The sequence below is a fragment of the Lampris incognitus genome, chromosome 9 (assembly GCF_029633865.1).
Source record: "Lampris incognitus isolate fLamInc1 chromosome 9, fLamInc1.hap2, whole genome shotgun sequence".
Classification (NCBI taxonomy): domain Eukaryota; kingdom Metazoa; phylum Chordata; class Actinopteri; order Lampriformes; family Lampridae; genus Lampris; species Lampris incognitus.
In genome coordinates, this window is record NC_079219.1 from 57,410,856 (window position 1) to 57,428,723 (window position 17,868).

Here is a 17,868-nt window from a genome sequence, read left to right on the forward strand (position 1 = left end):
GATCATTGTTTTTTGTTAAACTTTTTTTTTTGGGAAGACAGACCCATAAATAAGATCTGCTACTACTACTACTACTACTACTACTACTACTACTACTACTACTACTATTGGCTATTGGCTGCTCCCATTAGGGGTCGCCACAGCAGCTCATCCGTTTCCATCTCTTCCTGTCCTCTGCATCTTCCTCTGTCACACCAGCCACCTGCATGTCCTCCCTCACCACATCCATAAACCTCCTCTTTGGCCTTCCTCTTTTCCTCTTCCCTGACACATCCATATTCAGCATCCTTCTCCCAATATACCCAGCGTCTCTCCTCTGCACATGTTCAAACCATCTCAGTCTTGCCTCTCTTGCTTTGTCTCCAAACCGTCCAACCTGAGCTGTCCCTCTAATATACTCGTTCCTAATCCTGTCCTTCTTTGTCACTCCCAATGAAAATCTTATCATCTTCAACTCTGCCACCTCCAGCTCCACCTCCTTTTCATCAGTGCCACTGCCTCCAAACCATACATCATAGCTGGTCTCACGACAATCTTGTAAACCTTCCCTTTCACTCTTGCTGGTACCATTCTGTCGCAAATCCCCTCTGACGCTCTTCTCCACCCACTCCATCCTACACAGCATGTACAATCGTCCATTATTGTGAATTATCATTATTAATAATATTATTATGAATTATCCATCCATCCATTATTCGAACCGCTTATCCTGCTCTCAGGGTCGTGGAGCTGCTGGAGCCTATCCCAGCAGTCATTGGGCGGCAGGCGGGGAGACACCATGTACAGGCTGCTAGGTCATCACAGGACAGAATGAATGATTATAATTGTACAGCAGTCTTCCTTCTTCAACTTTCACCATTTGATCCTTTGCTCTGCCTTCACTCTTCTTCTTCTTGGTCTCAAAAGTCATCCTACAGACCACTATCTGATGCTGCCTAGCTACGTTCTCCCCTGTCACCACCTTGCAGTCTCCAATCCCTTTCAGATCGTTCCTCTTACATAAGATATAGTCCACCTGTGTATACTTTTCCTCCACTCTTATACGTCACCCTGTGGTCCTCCCTCTTCTTGAAATATGTATTCACCACAGCCATTTCAATCCTTTTCACAAAATCCACAACCGTCTGTCCTTACACAGTCCTCTCCTTGACACCTGCCCATCACCTCCTCATCACCTCTGTTCCCTTCACTATCATGCCCATTGAAGTTCGCTCCCATCACCACTCTCTCCTCCTTCATCCAACTCACAGAGCCACACATAAATTGTACCATCAAAATGTTTAGTCCGCGGTGGTGTAGCGGTTTAAGCGTCGGCTTTGTGTTGATGCAGTTGCCCATTGGGGACCGGGGTTCGCGCCTCGGTCTTGTCAGATCCGACTATGGCCGGACTCAATGAAGCAGCAATAATTGGCAATGCTGTCTTCGGGAGGGGGGCGGAGTCGGCTTGTGTTCGTCACATGAATGCATCTCTGTATGTGTCGGAAAAAGCAGTGGTTCGGCCTGGATTCGCCTTGTCACGAAAGTGGCGAGGCGTCTCCTTCGAGACGCATGCAGTACGAGGGTGGGTGTTTGAATTAAAATAGGGATCGATTGGCCGCTAAATTGGGAGAAATCAGAAATAAATTTAAAAAAATGCAATGTAGACACCCGATGTAAAAACAAAATACAAACCCTTTTCAGAGTGAAGACTGAGACAGTTGATTGAGAATGGCAATAGAATGGCAGTCATCACCCGTCTCTCAAAGATTTAGTTTGTGATTTCTTTTTCACATCAGTAACCCTGCTGGCAATTTTTACAAAGTTCAGCAATCTGTCTCCAACATCAGTGGTCATACACTGCCTGAGGTATTTCTGGCCACGTTGGCCTCGATACCGCAGTCTGCTGACAAAGACACAATCCTGTCTCTGTCCATCCTGCTGTGTCTCTACTGGAACTCTTTCCCTGTCCTCGGGCTTTCTTTTAACACTGCTTCCATCGTCTTGGTAAAGTCCTGTAACAGTAATCAAATTTCCATGCAAATGCGCAAATTTAGGATTTTTTTTTTTTAATTCGACAAAGAACACAAATGACTGTTTCAATCAAGCCGGTGGTATGCAAATAAACAGCCTCCCTGTGTGTAGTGTTAAAGTTCTCTTGAAATCAAAATAGAGTGTTTTAATTGATTTTTTTTTTTTTATATATCACATATGTCTTGCACTGATCGTCACCTATACACCAGTATGTGGCCCAAAGATGACAGAAAAGTCATTTTGTAGGTATTCTTTTTTTAATCAATGTCTTTATTTTCAAGTTAGATCACAAGTCCAACAGAACGAGAAACTTAACTAATCCCCCCACCACCCCCCAATTACCAGGCATAAACATACATAGCCAGACGTCCATAAAAAAATGAATAACACAAATAGAACGAAATGACAAAAAATTGTTACGTTGTCATGCTGGCAGCTTCCATATCCTCAACAAAGGTTAAAAAATGCTGTAAAATAGTATGAAATTTCCTAGTAGACCCTCTGACGGTATTTTTAATCTCCCATTTAAAATGGCACATGACTTCCCTGATCTACTGACTATATGTCGGTAGATTTGGGTCTTTCCATTTAAACAACATCAGTCTCGTGGCCAAGAATGAGCAGAATGCCAACATGCCAGTTTCCATTCTACTACAATGGGTGTCCACTGGGGCCACACCAAATACTGCGATGAATGCAGATGGCGCTACTGCTTTGTCAGATATCTAAGAGAAGGTCTCAAAGATGGTTTTTCTTTCTTGTCTTGCAAGGTTCATGTACAGGGTGAAGGTTGGGGAGAGCTTGTGTGCAGAGGCCTCAGCCCCCAGCAAGAAGGCAGGCCGTCAGCTGGCTGCCGAGGAGGCAGTCAAGGAGTTGATGGCCGATGGAAAACTCCAGCTGAACAAGGTGAGAAGAGAGGGGACATACATTTTTATAAATACATTAGGACGGAGAATGATTTAGTATCCCCTGACGAGAAGAAAAGGTAGTTAGAAATCTGTTGAGTCCCCAAGCACTCTTGTAGTTTTTCATTTTGAAAACTCTATTCAGCATGTCCTCGCTGGCAGAATTCAGCATTTCTTCTCCACTGATTTTTTTTTTTAAGCTGTTTATCATTCACAACTTCCATTCCTTTCCTTTTGTGCAGCCCCAGTTGCCACTTGGTCCATCATCTGATAGTGAGGGAGGCAACTCTGGGCCTACCTGCCCCTCCTTACCCCCTCTGACAGCAGATGAGTTGCGTGCAGCCCATGAGGCCGGAGTAGGGGATCTTATTAACCACCTGAACAATAATGCTGTGTCTGGTCTGCTGGAGTACGCTAGGGCCCGGGGCTTTGCTGCCGAGATCCGGCTGGTGAGCCAAGCCGGGCCGCCGCATGAGCCCAAGTATGTTGGCGTGTGAATGCAATTAAAGCACAAAGTGTGAGACCATGTGTCTGCATTTATACACTGGCTATAAAAGTCACCCATTCTGTCATCTAGTCTGCTTCTCATCCTATTTCTTTCTGCCATTCCTGCTCAGGTTCACCTACCAGGCCAAGCTGGGTGGGCGCTGGTTCCCTCCAGTGTGTGCATCCAATAAGAAGCAGGGGAAACAGGAAGCAGCAGATGCTGCTCTGAGGGTTCTGATCGGTGAGGCTGAGAAGGCAGCTCGCACTGGGGAGCTTATCCCAGCAGAGGTACTGCTTTTTGCCTTTCTTCTTTTTTTTTTTTGATTACTTGATTTTTAGTCTTAATTTTTCAGCATTTCAAATGAACATGCATCATTAGAATATGTACAGATTGACTAATGAGCCCTGCGCAACATGATTATCAGGGTTGGGTTACAATGGAATACAACTAACAGCGTTATGTATTCAGAATACAAAAATTAAGTATCTATATTTAGCCCACGTTATGTTTAGAGACACCGGGGTGTCTGCCCGCCTGCCGCCCAGTGACTGCTGGGATAGGCTCCAGCATCCCTGCCACCCTGAGAGCAGGATAAGCAATTTGGATAATGGATGGATGGATGGGCGTTTAGAGACACTGTTATTTAGATTAAAGTTACTTTATAAAATATATATTTTTAAATGCTTTTAGAATACTTCCCTCCTAAATCGGCGTCGGTGTTGTAGGTGAGACAATTTGTTCAAGTTGTGTTGGCGGGCGATCACGAGCTCATGTACAATTTGAAAACCAAATGGAAGGAAATTCTCTTAAAGGGCTGATTTAGGCTGCAGTCTGCTATTCAGCATTAATAAAACACATGGAAAACATTTAATGTATTGCAACAGATTTCCTCTCTGCATCACAGGTCATGTAATACGTTTGAGTGTGGTGTTCACCAGGGTTCCTATTCCAACCCTAGTGATTGGCAACATCTCATTTTGTCTCATTTTTGCCTTTCACTTCATCTGTTCCTCATCCTTGCTCTAGCTTCCAGTGAGCGGCAGCACTTTGCACGACCAGATAGCAATGTTGAGTCACCAGCGTTTCAACGCCCTGACCACACGTATCCAGCACAGCCTTCTGGGACGCAAGATCCTGGCCACTATCATCATGAGGAGAGGGGAGGGCCTGGGGACTGTCGTCAGCCTGGGAACTGGTATATCATTGACACACCTACGAGCGTACTCCATGAAGCACAGTAAACAGGATATAGCAACAGGGAGTGAATAATGTAGTGTAAGGAGTAGACGGGGAGGAATGAATACATTACGTTACAGTCATTTAGCCGACGCTTTATCCAAAGCGACTTACAATAAGTGCATTTGACGTAGGAAATCAGGAGAACTACTAGTCATCAGAGGTCATAGAGAATGATGGACTAGAGAATGATCGTGTATAGGCCTCCTAGTGTGAGACAGTTTTATGTTCTTCTGTGTTCAAAATAAAATGGAGCATCAGAAAGACACAAAACAAGGTTGTTGTCACTTAGCCGAGAGGTGTTAGTGTTTTGTTCTTTGACTGTTTATTGTTTTTTGCCATTAGGGAATCGCTGCGTTAAAGGAGAGGAGCTGAGCCTTAAAGGGGACACTGTTAACGACTGCCATGCAGAAATCATCTCCAGAAGAGGATTTGTCCGGTAGAAATAGATCTTGCCCTCATCAATTTTTCTCCCGAAGTTCTAAAAATACTCCCCTTCTTGCTCTCAGACCTCAATCTCCAGGACATTATTTATAAATCTAGCTCTCCCTCATCTCCTTCCCTCCTCAGATTTCTGTACAGTGAGCTGCTGAAGCACTTCAACGATGCAGAGAACAGTATATTTGAGCTAGCTTCGGAAAACAAGCTCCAAATCAAATCTGACATCACCTTTCACCTCTACATCAGGTGGGAATATCAAATGCCACCCCCATCAACCACCACCCTCTCCTCTATCCTGTCCTTTTTCACCTGGTTAGGTGCACCAGTGTTGTGGGCTTGGAACATGATTTCTACATACTAGGTGGTTTTAGTACATGTGGCAGCACAAACCAATATTAATCTTCTTTCATACTATTGTCTTTGTATTTGTCCCAAGCACGGCACCATGTGGTGATGGAGCACTGTTTGATAAGTCGTGCAGTGAGACAGGTGATGAGGTGGAGGGTCACCAGCCTCTCTTTGAGAATGCCAAGCAGGGCAAACTCCGCACCAAGGTGGAGAATGGTGAGAGAAAACACCCAACACCTTCCACTTTCACTTACAAACACAATCGCATGTCAATGTCACTGCCACTAGGTGTATACCGATACCAGTATCGGGTATCGGTCTGATACTGTCCTCATGTAGTCATACTCCTAAAACCAATCCGATACAACCGCATCCGATACCCAACTAGACAATTCCTGCTGAAATTGTGAAAAGTGAGCGGGGCCTTTTTTTCGCCATTCGTACGGGAAGAGGAGGAGGTGGAGCCAGGTAGACGAGGTGGAGCCAGATAGACAACATGGAGTGGCGGCCGAGAAACAGACGAACACGTCCATGTGTCATTTGTCCAAACGGAGCGAGAAATGAAAACATTACAAGCGTGTGTAACTTGGATGAGTGCAGACAGCCTAGGCATGGACGGAGTGCGTCACGTAGGGAGGGCGGAGCGGGGGTGTTTTTAACCTGCTACACCAACTGCGACTGTGTTGTGCGTGTGTGTGTGTGTGTGTGTGGTTGCATGCCAGCTGTGTATTCTGCTTCAACTTGTAAAAACTACATAGAACTGTAAAAAAAGTAGTCTGTTTAAAAATGGTTAAAATACATGCCTCGTTGTACCAGAGGCAATGCAATGCACCAACGCAACGTTGTGGGTTGATTTTTTTTTTTTAATTGCACATTAAAATAAATCAATCAAATCAACGTGTATCTGTGATCCCGTAGTTAAAACAACCTAGTTAAGTCAGTACCAGTTATTATAGCATAAACTTCAAAACCCTGCATAACCACTGCAGTATCATTTGGCAAAACTCAGTAGGCACGCAGCAAACTCAGAAAACACAGCTGGCATGCAACACAGACATCAGTGCCATGTTTGTTCAGGAAAACACAAAGTTGAATGTTAAAATGTCAGCAACAACATCCTGTTGTTTATTCAGTTTGTTATAGTCAGAAAGTGAGGAATATCTAATGAAAATAAAACATGTTTTAAAGTCATTGTTGGAACTGTAATGTTATTAAGTACTCATATCGGTACTCGGTATCTGCAAGTACTCAAATGTACTTGCTCTGGAAAAAAAAGTGGTATCGGTGCATCCCCAACTACCACACATGGATACCAGTATGCAATGTAAATGTCACCACAACCTTGGTCTGCACTTGTGTGCCTGTGCTTGATATTATCCTGTCTGTGGTGCTGTTCCAGGTGAGGGAACTATCCCGGTGGAGTCGAGTGCCATCGTGCCCACCTGGGATGGCATTCAGCACGGCGAGAGACTCCGTACCATGAGCTGCAGCGATAAGATTATGCGCTGGAACGTACTTGGCCTGCAGGGGGCGCTGCTTAGCCACTTTATGCATCCCATCTACCTGAGGTCCATCACTCTAGGTTAGACCCAACATTACGACCTACTGTGTGGTATTTTTGTGTCTGCTTGTGACTGAAATAACTTCAATGCCTGGCTTTTACCTTCAGAGGTTTTGCATCTGATCTTTCTCTTGGACTTTGTCTTGGTCTTTACTGTTTTTGTCTGGTAGGTTATCTGTACAGCCACGGGCACCTGACACGGGCCGTCTGCTGTCGGCTCGCCAGAGATAACGAGAACTTTGCCCAGAGTCTGCCTCCTCCCTTCACGCTCAACCATCCAGAGGTATCGTCATGAGTTGTGGATAGTTACTACGTGTTTACACTGGTTGGGGAAAATAGAAGTGACTCAATCTAAATTCATAACTTTTGCGACGCTGTTGTCAACAGTGTTTTTTGCTTTGGAGACCTTTTTCAAATTGGGCATTAAAAGACTGAACTTGTACAGATTTTCACATAAATGTAACCTAAAATACTCTCAGTGGCTTGGAGAACAGGGTTGGCATTATGATCTTTGAACCCGCTGTTTTTAAAATCATGCAGGCTTGACTACACATCACCCGAGATGGACATGTATTGCAAAAGATGGCAGAAAAACCTGTCTTTGTACAGATAAATCTGGCAACACACTAGATTTATTTATTTTTTTTAATTTATTTCTGATTTTTCCCTTTTTTCTCCCAATTTAGTGGCCAATTGATCCCTATTTTAATTCAAACACCCACCCTCATATTGCATGCGTTCGCCAACTGCATCTCTCCGGCCGGCAGTCTCGAAGGAGACGCCTCCCCACTTTCGTGACAAGGCGAATCCAAGCCGAACCACTGTTTTTCCGACACACACAGAGACGCATTCACATGACGAACACAAGCCGACTCCGCCCCCCTCCCGAAGACAGCGTTGCCAATGATTGCTGCTTCATCGAGTCCGGCCATAGTCGGATCTGACGAGCACGGGGCGCGAACCCCAGTCCCCAGTGGGCAACTGCATCGACACCAAGCCGATGCTTAGACCGCTACGCCACCGCGGACCCAACACACTAGATTTTTGAAGTCCTAACCAACTAGGAAAATACATATTTAATGAAATGACTTTCATGAATCACACTGGAAGACAAGCACACTTGTTGAATACAGTCATGGAGGTGCACATACTTGCAGACAAGTTGGGACTTGTCCAGATTCCAGTCGTAAAAAGGAACTGTTTGATATTATCGTGACGTCTCCAGCTGGTCAAAAGCTGATGGGTTTTGAATCTGAAGCCCCACACAACAAGAGGAAATGTGCTGACTGTTCATGGTGACCTGCCCTATTTTGTACAGACTGGTGCAGGCTCTCCATGATCTTAAAACTCAGTCATAATGGCTAAATAGGGGTTATTATCAGCCCTAAAATCTTCTATTCTCTTCCTGGCCTAAGTAGCACAACTGCGTCGATAAATTCTTTAAAATCTGTCATCCTAAACACAGTTAGATGACTGTATGTCTGTGGATGGAAGTGACTAATGTAATGGAAAAATATTATAAACTAGAAAGTTTCTGGAGAAACTGGGTGTGCCTGCTGCTTGGTGCCCTCGTAGCTTGAAAAGTACAAGATGTACCAACAAAATGTTTTCATAACGAGCATCACAAGACTTCAGTGAAGATGCTGATGTACCTTTAGTGTATAAGAGCTGTCGCAGTTTAAAAACTGCCATCATATCTTTTTTGCGGAGAGGGGGGATTTTTCTCCCCAATTGTACTTGGCCAATTACCCCACTTTTCCGAGCCGTCCCGGTCGATGCTCCACCCCCTCTGCCGACAGTGAGGAGTTTCACCAGGGGGACGTAGCGTGTGGGAGAATCACGCTATTCCCCCCAGTTCCCCCTCCCCCCTGTACAGGCGCCCCGACTGACCAGGACACATACCCACATCCGGCTTCCCACCCGCAGACATGGCCAATTGTGTCTGTAGGGATGCTCGACCAAGCGGGAGGTAACATGGGGATTTGAACCGCTGGTCCTCGTGTTGGTAAGCAACAGAATAGACCGCTATGCTACCCGGACGCCCCATTGTCTCTGTTTTTGACAACAACTTAAGAGCTCAGTTTAACATGGCAGTCTATGGGAGTTTTGGTCAGCACTCTCTGTGCGTGGAGGTGATTTATTCAAAAGCCATAAGTAATGTTACAATGAGCGTCACACTGGGTGAGAGAGGACAAATTTCTCTACGTTGTGATATAAAAATTGTCCCTGACGGTGGGATATTGTGGGAATTAAGAGGTAAAAAGCTGTTTTTTGGGAAATTTTTCAGGGATGGCAGAGTGTGGGTCATGTGATATACTCTGAACGGTCCACCCAGTACACACCCATTATAAACTCTGAAACTATCTAAAAAAAAAGCATAAAACTTAAACTACGATTTCGCAAAAACCGTACTAGATATCAAAATATCGATTTTAGCTCAACAAAGTCTGAAGTTTTGTGACCTGTTTAAAGTTCCTACGTTAAACTATGACAGAGTAATGTGTCTCCAAAGAAGGATGGGTTTGATTATTTTCACCACTCCATTGTTTTTCTATGAGAGATTTTTCAGTTTCTTTGCAATATTCGTCACCATGGTTACTCGACTCGCTGAGAAAAGTCATAGCAGACCATTCCCGATCGAACTGCGTGTTTTGGTTTTTCTCAAAGCTGCAGGATGAAGAAATCAGTATGACGAATAATGTCTTCATGCATGCTCAATGATCCAGGTAAGAAAATCATAGAAAGGTGAATCAGTTCATCTGGACACAACGTTTACTGAGAGAGACGTTTCATCATCATCTAAGTGACCCCTTCAGTCTCAACTGACTGCAGGTATCCCCAACCTTATAAACAATACAGTGGCTTAACAGCCAAACCAACCATCAGTTTCATATGCAAATTACCGTGACCATTAACTAGAGTTACAATGGCCATGTGTACTATTCACAGAGGGTTGGGGAATAGTTGGAATCACAGCATTGTAAGATGTACACTTAGGCCCCCCCCTCCCCTTAGTTCAGGGATGGTCCTTCCCTCTTCACATAGGTGGCCTCTTTGACTCCCCGTTCAAACCAGCGTTCCTCCCTATCAAGGATGTGCACATCCTCATCCCTGAAAGAGTGGCCACTGACCTGTAGATGGTGCAGACTGTGGAGTCCTGGCCTGACGTGTTAGCTCTCCTGTGTTGTGCCATCCTCTTGGCCAGCATCTGTTTGGTTTCCCCAACGTACAACTCACGGCAATCATCCTGGCACTTAACAGTGTACACTATATTGCTTTGTTTGTGTCGGGGGACCTGATCCTTTGGGTGGACCAACTTCTGGCGCAGCATGTTTTGGGGTTTGAAAGTAACTGAGACGTGGTGTTTGGAAAATCCGCATCTCAACTGTTCTGAAACTCCCGCCACATGTGGTCGGTGAAATGTACATCCTGAGATTTAATTTAACCCAGGTGTCGTCCACAAATCTGAACCAATGGCTAGGTGGTGTCCCTGGATAGGAAGGACATCAGAGCCTCTTTGCTACTTCCTCCATATACAAGTTGGCCACTGCAGGTGAGACTGGGGAACTCACAGCACACCCATGTTTCTGGCTATAGTGCTGCCCCCTGTACGTGAAGTACGTGGACTGAAGACACAAGCTTCAGGAGCAGACACACTTGGTCAGTGTTAAGGATGGTGCTATTGCTAAGGGTGGGGTTGTCCTGTAATTTCATACGGACTACCTCCACTGCTTCATCAACAGGAACACATGATGAGACCTAACATCATAAGAGCCCATTGTTTTATCCGCCTCCATAATGATGTCCCTCGCCTTATCCACAAAATCCATAGTGTTCTGAATGTGATGTTCATTGCTGTCTACCAACGGGGTAAGAACAGATGCCAGAAACTTAGAGATGTTATAGGTCACTGAGTTAATCATACTAACAATAGGCTGTGATGGCACATCCTGTTTATGTATCTTAGGTAACCCATACAGACTAGGTGTAGCTTCCCCTGAGTATAATCTGTAGTACAAAATTCTGTCAATAGCGTTGTTCTGACTGTTCTAACAGCTTCAGACAATCTTATCGCCTTTTTCTTGTGACAACTGCCTGGATCTCCTTTCGGGGGCTCATAAGTATTCATGTCGCTAAGTAACGTCATGACTTTTTCATGATAGTCTGTCTGGTTTAACACAACAGTGCATCTTCCTATGTCTGCTGGAAGGATGATGATGTTATTGTCCTTGTCGTGAGAGCTTTCATCTCGTCCCTGCTGATGTTATACGGCGGCGCCTTCGCGTTGCTGAGGCAGGCCGAAACTTTCATCCACAGTTGCTCCGAATTGTACGTCGGGGAAACCAAACAGACGCTGGCCAAGAGGATGGCACAACACAGGAGAGCTAACACGTCAGGCCAGGGCTCCACAGTCTACACCTCTACAGGCCAGTAGCTACTCTTTCAAGGATGAGGATGTGCACATCCTTGATAGGGAGGAACGCTGGTGTGAACAGGGAGTCAAAGAGGCCATCTATGTGAAGAGGGAACAACCATCCCTGAACCAAGGGGGGGGGGGGGCACGCGTGCGCTAAGAGTACATCTTAGGGCCCTGACACACCAGGCCAATGGTCGGCCATCGGCCAATATCAGGCCGTCAGTGAGCATCTGTGACCCTAGTTTTTGCGGTGTGTCCCGCACCGTGGGCACTAGTCGGACCCCTGTCAGCAGCTTTTTGGCTGATTCAGCATGTTGAATCGGGGGAGCCCGTCGATGAGAGAGATCACTCTGATTGGCTGTTCAGTTTGGCAAATCAGTGCTGCGCTAGCGGATCAGGGCCGCCGGCTGTAGTCCTTGCAGTGTGTTCGAGTGCTACTTTTTGGCCCAGATGGCAGGCGATGCGAGGCGACGCAACAGTCGGCCTTCGTCGCCGCTAGTCGGTTTGGTGTGTCTGGGCCCTTCCAGTTTGCGTACGAAAGCGATCGCTGGTTTGGGTCGTTATGCCACTGTGTTGTTTATAAGGGTGGGGGTGCCTGCAGTCAGTTGAGACTGAAGGGGTCACTTAGATGATGATGAAATGTTTCTCTCAATAAACGTGTCCACATGAACTGATTCAACTTTCTGTGATAGGACGAATAATAACGTGTCCTCCTGTGCTGCTTTGCACCGCCGGCACATAATTATTGAAATAAACGGTAAGAACCGTGGTGGCTACAACTGCAGTGACAGCTCATGCCTGAGGAACAGCTGGCAATTACATATTCAGCATGTCTGGTTTCAGTCTCCATGTAAACCCCAGCGAAGTTGTTTGAAACCCCAAATCCCACATTGCCCAGCAGTGTGATGCAGCCCTCACACTGACCTACACACTTTACACAAACCTGCTTCATCCGCTACGTCCCTGTGCTCCGCTGGCTCACTTCGCTGGGCGAAACTGTCCTGAACACAACATGCCCCCCCCAAACCTCTCCCATGCTTATCTGGTTTTGCGCTGCAGGTGGGAAGAGTGAGCGTGTACGACTCGACGCGCCACACAGGCAAGACCAAGGAATCCAGTGTGAACTGGAGCTATCCAGACCAACTCAGCGTGGAGGTGCTGGATGGTACCAAAGGCAAACTGGACGGGTGCGTAGTGTACAATGTGACTTGGCTGTGTCAACCCTTTTGAGGTGATAGTTTGGAATGTGTTATTAGAAAAATAATTTGGATCCACTCCTAAAAAGATGAACCGGAGCCAGATTTGCAGTTACTGGGTAAGCAGTTTGTCCCACAACTGCTGGTAAATCTGTTTCCTTTTGTAAGATGTTGCAGAATGTAATGGTCAGATCTTTTGCTGTAATGACTTCATATTGTTATTCTAAACTAATGACTCTTGACAGCATTTTGGATGGATGTCAGACATTTGGAGCTTTAATGTTTTGTTTTCAGTGGACGCTGTCGGCTAAGCACAACCTGCCACCACAAGTAACCAGTAAAATAACTGAAAGAGTGAACTTCAGTTTAAGCTAATGGACAAACAGGATGGAGTGAGGAGGACGTTTTTACAGAGCCTGGAATGCTTGTTAAACTATGATGCCATTCACGAGCCTTATTCTTGTTTATTTCTAAAAAAAAAAATGTTTTTGTTAACACGGAACTGACAAAACCACCCGTCTCCCTTTATCTTCCTCAGGCCCAAGCTGGACGTGTCCCGCGTGTCCAAGTCCAACCTGTTCCGTCTGTTTCGGATGTTGTGTCAGATGGGTGGCCGCCATGACCTCCTCTCTCTGCCTTCCTATGCCCAGGCCAAGTTGTCGGCTACGTCATTCCAGCTGGCCAAGCAGCACTTTTTCAAGGCCCTTAACATCCACGGGTATGGGGCCTGGATCGGCAAACCGCTGGAAGAGAAGAGCTTTGAGGTGGGGGAGGGGACCAGCAGCAGAGGGGGAGGTTTCGCCCAGGGATGCAGCAGCAACAACAACGGAGGCATGACTGCGATCGAGAAAGAGGAGGCAGCCATGTAGAGGCGGAGGGAAGAGGCTAGGCAAAGCCGTCGGGGCAGGAAAGAACAAGGGCCAGGGGTAGATGGGGGGGGGGGGCAGAAGGAGAATGAGGGTAGAACAAGTAGCCAGCAGCCTGCACAGTATCTTCTTGTGGAACAGGGCTAGAGGCTACACGGAAGGATGGATAGGAAAGGACATATTAACCGGTGGGGGGGTGTAAAGCCGGAGGATGAGTGGGTTCACAGTGATGCGATGCAGAAACGGCGGGTTGGTGCGATGCAGAAACAGCGGGTTGGGTGGGCGGGAAAAACAGATCAACGGTAATCTCTGTTTGAAATTGCACTACGGAACTGGCTTACCCCAGTTGGATGTCACCAGTAAGCATAGAAATCAGTTGTAGCACAACAGGGAGATCGCAGCTTTCAAGTTACATCGCAAACACATCGATGCTAATTTTACCCATGATCAGTCACCAAGCCAACAATTTACTGTCCACTTTTTCAACCATTAACCCTTGTACATGTTCATAGCCTTCGGTCCAACTTTGGCTCCTGTCCAGATTCAACCAGCAATGTAAAGTATGTACCCCCCCTTTAGCTGTCCATCAGTCCTCATACTGTAAGAATAGTCCCCATCAGAACGACTCCCATCGGTTGCTGTGCCTCTCCGAGTCATCCCATACTTTCTCTTTACCGTTGAATAGAATTGCTGATGTCAGTAACTTAAAAGTACAATATTTCTGTTTTTGTTTGTTTTGCAAACATTTCCTCTATATTTTTGTGTTCTCTGGTTAAGGTCTTCACTAGCTGGCCATGTTAGAGAGGACTGGAAGATACTGTGAACTGTTCAGAGCCTCAAAGAAGGTGGAATCGGTTCATCTGGACACAGCGTTTATTGACATACGTTTCATCACTCATCTAAGTGACCTCTTCAGTCTAAGCTGACTGCAGGTATCCCCACCCTTATATACAGTACAGTACAATACAGTTGCATCACAACTGAATCAACGACCACTTTCATATGCAAATATGTGTGTGACCGTTGACTAGAGCTTCGATGGCCATGTGTACTGTTCACAGAGGATTTGGGAGTGTTTGTAGTCACAGCCTGGTAAGATGGTGACAGATGTACTTTTTACTCTTAGCCCCCCCCCCCCCCCCCCCCCCCGGGTTCAGGGATGATCGTTCCCTCTTCACATAGATGTACATTCACATAAACATACACACACACACATATATATATATATATATAAGATGTAGGGAAAAAACTAATTCATAGCCGTACAAGCCTGTTTCGTGTGTCGCGCACTCATCAGCGCGACGCACGAAACAGGCTTGTACTGCTATATATATATATATATATACTTTTTTGTGTTTAGTTTGGATACGTGTGTTAGTTTTGATATATGTTTTAGTATGTGTGTTCTTGAAGTTCTTGTACATAGAGTATTGGCTACTCTGTTTCATGGGCAAAGAGCAGTGCTTATTCAGTTAGCAGTGTGGTGGCCAACAGTCAGTGAGACGAGGATCCTTCACAATAAGCCTTTTACTGACGTATCAACAAAGTCTGAGTCGGTCTGCAGAGCAACTGACATTCAAACGAAAGCCTCGCTGTCTTTATACCATTATGTTTAGATCTCTTCATGGGTTTCCCCCCGCCCCTTGCCGCTCCCGCTGGCAGTGATGATCAGAACACATAAGGAGCATACCTTGCAGCATCCTTGCATGTCTACGCAAGGATGTCTCAGTCTAGCTACGCAAGGATGGCTGACACTCTAGTTGTCGATTTGGAGTCTCACTTAACCTGCCTTTGAGCATAAACAAGTCCATCTTCTAATAACTTTCTGTGCTGGTTATATGGCCATGTGCTTCTTGCCACAGTTGCTTGCCACTGTAATCGCATGAAATGACAGATACACACATGAGCCCTTACACGTGATGCCATAGCGGCAAAAGATGACCTGATACCTCTACCTTAAATAGTAGAAACAAATTGGCCACCAGCTGTAGACACCAAAAAAAATATATAACACATAATAATAATATATAATTATAATAATATAAAAATGTGTGTGTGTGTGTGTGTAGATATGTATGTATATATAGATTCACATAGATGTAGATGGGTGCAGACTTAGACTCCTGACACAACACAGGAGAGCTAACACGTCAAGCCAGGACTGCACAGTCTACACCATCTACAGGCCAGTGGCCACTCTTTCAGGGATGAGAATGTGCACATCCTTGATAGGGAGGAACACTGGTTTGAACTTGGGGCAGGGGTCAAAGAGACGATTTATTTTAAGAGGGATTGACCATCCCTGAACTGAGGGGGGGGGGGGGGGGGGCTAAGAGTACATCTGTCACCACCTTACAATTTTGTGATTGCAAACATTCTCAAATCTCCTGACTAGTACACATGACGAGTACACATGACTAGTATACATGACTTGTACACATGACTAGTATACATGTGAATAGTACACATGACTAGCACACATGTGAATGGCACACATGGCCATTGGGACTCTAGTTAACGGTCACACCCATATTTTCATATGAAATTGGTCGTTGGTTTCAGTCAGACAGTCATCCTGGCTGGCGTTCTCTTGGACAGTGATTTTTTTTGTTTAGTTTGGATATGTGTGTTAGTTAGGATATGTGTGTTCTTGTAGTTTTTGCATGTGTTTTTGTCTTTGTGTTGTACTGCTGTGGGCTGGGGGAAACGGTGTTTCGCTTCATTTCATGTACTTGCGTACATCAAATGAAACGACAGTGTTCCTGATTCCTCGGTGGTTGTGCAGCTGTATTGTACTGTGTTGTTTATGAGGGTGGGGTACCTGCAGTCAGACTGGACTGAAGCGGTCACTTAGATGAGCGATGACACGTGTGTGTTGATAAACGCTGGGTCCAGATGAACCGAGTCGACCTTCTTGGATCTTCTACCAGGATTCTGGAGCTAGCGCAGAGGTGTTCAGATCCTCGTGTGTTCTTCACGACGGGCGTTGGGTCATGTTTTGTAACTGCGTTTGCGGTGAAGGGGCTCGCTCCCTGCCTCTCATGTGTGGCCAGGTCTTGAGGACGACTAAGGACGGCGGTTTGGAACGATGCAATATATACATCATGTACATACAAATACATGAACACACAGATGTATATGCCATAACGCGTGTTTGTATGAGCTGCATATATGTCTGTGTGTGTATGTATATGTATATATTTCATGTATATATTTTTTAATTCGTACCTTTTAAATGGATTTTTTTGTTCTCCCAAAATGTTTTCAGTTGTAATGGGATATACTGGGTTTTTTTTCTTTTTGTTTTTTTTTTACAGATGATGTCTGGCAACTTTAAAATAAAATTTCGAAAGATTAAACGGACCGGCTGTGTTCTTCTGAGTGATGCCCGCGGGGCAGTTTCTGCTCATCAGAGTTTCATCGGAATGTATGGGCAGAAACAAAATGTCCAAAATCGAGGTGCAGGAATAAGCAAATTCAAAACGTTTAATGAGAATATTTACTATGCACCATCTGTTTTAACCTCATGCAGGGTTCGACTAGACGTAGCTGTCTTACTGCAAACATGGTGTTTTGTGTGCGTGTGCATGTGTGTGTGTGTGTGTGTGAGAGCATACACATGGAGGCACAAGTGTAAAGGGGGGCCCCAACCCTTCACTGTGGATATAATAATTCACAATAAATCTCTGCTGATGGTCTACACCGAAACAGTGACCAGAACAATATTTTTGTACCGGAAGTGACTTGTGAAGTTGTGACACCTGCTTTTACGGCACAAGTCCCCCTGTAGGTCTGGGGCTGCTGTGCTGGCGGCTCCTGACTGAATACATCTGTAACCCTTCTGTTGTTCTACGGGTCAGAAAGGCCCATAACAGTGTTGAACAGCAGAGAAAAGACTGAATCATATTTTTTCAACCTGAAATGTGATGACTTTTCCTAGAGGGACCCCAACACTAGAAACCGTGAGATTGTTTTTGTTCATATTTTCTAGAAAGCTGTCACCACTAGGGTACTAAGATTGTCTTGGGCTCATGTTTGACCCTATAAAAACGAATGGTGTCCTATGATTAAATGCAGTCTTTCTGCACTGTGAAGAGGGAAAACCCAGATAGTTTGTGATGAATGACAGCTTGTTTCTGCGTGCATAATAGATTTGGGGTTTAAAATTAAATTAAGTTGCTTTAATTTGGAGGTTTATTGAAGGCGGGTCATAAATGACCCTTAAAACCAGGGCAGTATACAGAAGGTGTGGACAACACAAGTTAAATAGAGGCCACTGCAATACACCCAATTGACCAGCAGGTGGTGGTGATGTCAACGCTTGAGGCTGTGTGTGTGTGTGTGTGTGTGTGGCGAGGCAGGCAGCATTTATTCAGCCCCAGGTGACCTGTTAGTCATGGC

The 17,868-nt window shown here is 45.4% G+C and overlaps 1 protein-coding gene across 3 annotated transcripts in view; it reads left to right on the forward strand.

Annotated features, from left to right (window-relative positions):
* Window positions 1–13,510, forward strand: part of adar (adenosine deaminase RNA specific) — a 27,566-nt gene extending 14,056 nt beyond the window's left edge. For all 3 annotated transcript variants that reach the window (XM_056286411.1, XM_056286413.1, XM_056286412.1), the window contains 11 exons: window positions 2,781–2,916; window positions 3,158–3,396; window positions 3,533–3,689; window positions 4,429–4,597; window positions 4,984–5,077; window positions 5,209–5,325; window positions 5,516–5,643; window positions 6,827–7,009; window positions 7,159–7,271; window positions 12,465–12,592; window positions 13,140–13,510. In XM_056286411.1, coding sequence (XP_056142386.1) covers window positions 2,781–2,916; window positions 3,158–3,396; window positions 3,533–3,689; window positions 4,429–4,597; window positions 4,984–5,077; window positions 5,209–5,325; window positions 5,516–5,643; window positions 6,827–7,009; window positions 7,159–7,271; window positions 12,465–12,592; window positions 13,140–13,470 — 1,795 coding nt within the window. In that variant the 3' untranslated portion in view covers window positions 13,471–13,510. The remainder of the gene's footprint in view (window positions 1–2,780; window positions 2,917–3,157; window positions 3,397–3,532; window positions 3,690–4,428; window positions 4,598–4,983; window positions 5,078–5,208; window positions 5,326–5,515; window positions 5,644–6,826; window positions 7,010–7,158; window positions 7,272–12,464; window positions 12,593–13,139) is intronic.
* Window positions 13,511–17,868: the final 4,358 nt, after the last annotated feature.